At 41.1% G+C, this 2,500-nt stretch overlaps 3 protein-coding genes across 3 annotated transcripts in view; all 3 read right to left on the minus strand.

The window, feature by feature from the left end:
• LOC120544505 (zinc finger protein 664-like) overlaps positions 1 to 1,380 on the minus strand; it is a 13,873-nt gene extending 12,493 nt beyond the window's left edge. The window contains exon 1 of the mRNA XM_039778301.1: positions 1,295 to 1,380. Coding sequence (XP_039634235.1) covers positions 1,295 to 1,380 — 86 coding nt within the window. The remainder of the gene's footprint in view (positions 1 to 1,294) is intronic.
• LOC120570713 (NACHT, LRR and PYD domains-containing protein 12-like) overlaps positions 1 to 2,500 on the minus strand; it is a 565,262-nt gene that overhangs the window by 370,495 nt on the left and 192,267 nt on the right. The window lies entirely within an intron of this gene.
• The window catches only part of LOC120570742 (zinc finger protein 883-like), a 340,678-nt gene that overhangs the window by 205,945 nt on the left and 132,233 nt on the right, over positions 1 to 2,500 (minus strand). The window lies entirely within an intron of this gene.

Raw genomic sequence — 2,500 nt, forward strand, 5'->3', positions numbered from 1 at the left:
AGAACCAATAACCCAATGGGGAAGGAAGGATGGAAGGAAGGGGGAGATGGGGTTTATTTACACATAAATGCACATACATAGCATGCATTAAATTATTTAACCATACGCATCTGACTTGTAGAGAATGGGCAGGCAGTGGTTTGTTTATTATTGTGTAACGGTAACTTTCCCAGCACTTTTAATATATATACAGTACAGGCTAAAAGTTTGGACACACCTTCTCATTCAATGCGTTTTTTATTTTTTTATGTAAGCCGCCTTAAATATATACAGTACAGTAATAAAAGTTTGGGACAATAATCTTCTCATTCAATGCTTTTTATTTATGATATGGAAGAGTAGTGAAGGTGGAAGGATGAATAGACTATGAATGAACACATATGGAATTATATACTTAACAAAAAAGTGCGAAATAACTGAAAACATGTCTTATATTTTAGATTCCTCAAAGTAGCCACCCTTTGCTTTTCTGATAGCGCTGCAAACCCTTGGTGTTCTCTCAATGAGCTTCATGAGGTGTGCCTTGTCAGAGTTAATTAGTGGAAGTTTTTCCCTTATTAATGGGGTTGGGACCATCAGTTGTGTTGTGCAGAAGTCAGGTTGATACACAGCCGAAAGCCCTATTGGACAACTGTTAAAATTCATATTATGACAAGAACCAATCAGCTAAGTAAAGAGAAAGGAGTGGCCATCATTACTTTAACAAATGAAGGTCAGTCAGTCCGGAAAATTGCAAAAACTTTGAATGTGTCCTCAAGTGCAGTCGCAAAAACCATCAAGCACTACGAAACTGGCTCACATGAGGACCGCCCCAGGAAAGGAAGACCAAGAGTCACCTCTGCTGCTGAGGATAAGTTCATCCGAGTCACCAGCCTCAGAAATCACAAGTTAACAGCAGCTCAGATTAGAGACCAGATGAATGCCACACAGAGTTCTAGCAGCAGACACATCTCTAGAACAACTGTTAAGAGGAGACTGCGTGAATCAGGCCTTCATGGTCAAGTAGCTGCTAGGAAACCACTGCTAAGGAGAGGCAACAAGCAGAAGAGATTTGTTTGGGCCAAGAAACACAAGGAATGGACATTAGACCAGTGGAAATCTGTGCTTTAGTCTGATGAGTCCAAATTTGAGATCTTTGGTTCCAACCGCCGTGACTTTGTGCGACACAGAAAAGGTGAACGGATGGATTCTACATGCCTGGTTCCCACCGTGAAGCATGGAGGAGGAGGTGTGATGGTGTGGGGGTGCTTTGCTGGTGACACTGTTGGGGATTTATTCAAAATTGAAGGCATACTGAACCAGCATGGCTACCTCAAGACCAAGACCATTGCTGTGGATACTGAGCATCAAGATGTGAAAGTTGAGTTTCTGCAACCCCATGGTCCAACAGCAAAGTATCAGCCTAAGCTTCTCACAAAGGATTTCTGTTTCTGCCCAGTTGAAGACATCATAGTGAAACTAATGGGAAATGCATCACCAGTCCAATTAACCCTCATGCCCTCTTCGGTCATTTTTGTACATTTTTCTCAAGTTTTTTTTTTCATTTTGTGATCATTTTTGCTGTGTTACTTCTTATGGCATGAAATTTTGTAGGAATCCTTCTTTTCAGTCAAATTTTTTAAATCCAGTGTTTTTTACTCTTACATGTCTTTTATACTTAAATGATTCATTTTGTACCCTCTGGACACCTTCGAGGCAAAAATGGCCCCATTGACTTCCATTATAACCACATGTTTTGATCTCACTGCCTTTACAGTATAAAACCATGCATTCTGTAATGTCAGCATTTCATTTGGAAGAAAACTAGTCATATTTGACATCTTTACAGTATTTCACCAGATTCAACCATTTTGCCCTTGTAGGCCGATGCATGAAATTATAGTTATATTATGGAGCTGTGTGTGTGTGTGTGTGTGTGCACGCGCGTGCGTGCATGCGTGCGTGTGTGTATGTGTGTGTGTGTGTGTATATGTGTGTGTGTGTGTGTGTGTATATATGTATATTTGTGTGTGTCTGTGGGTGTGTGGGTGGGTGGGTGTGTGTGTGGTTGGGTGTGTGTGTGTGTGTGCGTTGTATGTATGCGTGTTGTGGTTGCGTGTGTGTGTGTGTGTGCATGCATGTATGTATGTATGCATGTCTGTGTGTGAGAGAGAGTTTGTGTAAATCTGTAAACAAACAATGATAATTTTAGTGGTGAAAAAAGCGCACCTTACTTTAGCCAGTTATATTATGGAGCGGTGTGTGTGTGTGTGTGTGTGTGTGTGTGTGTGTGTGTGTGTGTGTGTGCATGCATGCGTGTCTGTGTGTGAGAGAGAATTTGTGTAAATCTGGGTGAAAAAAGGGCTTCTTTTGAAGGATGCCTTTCATGTGTCTGAAGACGTGCTTGAATAAAAACATTGTCTCCTGCATTTGTTGTAAACAAAAACAACTATTAGTGTGTTGATGCACCTGGCTCTAGAGAAGGAGAAAGACCTGGAGCAAAGAGAAGGAGCCTTTATCT

The sequence above is a fragment of the Perca fluviatilis genome, chromosome 2 (assembly GCF_010015445.1).
Source record: "Perca fluviatilis chromosome 2, GENO_Pfluv_1.0, whole genome shotgun sequence".
Lineage (NCBI taxonomy): Eukaryota > Metazoa > Chordata > Actinopteri > Perciformes > Percidae > Perca > Perca fluviatilis.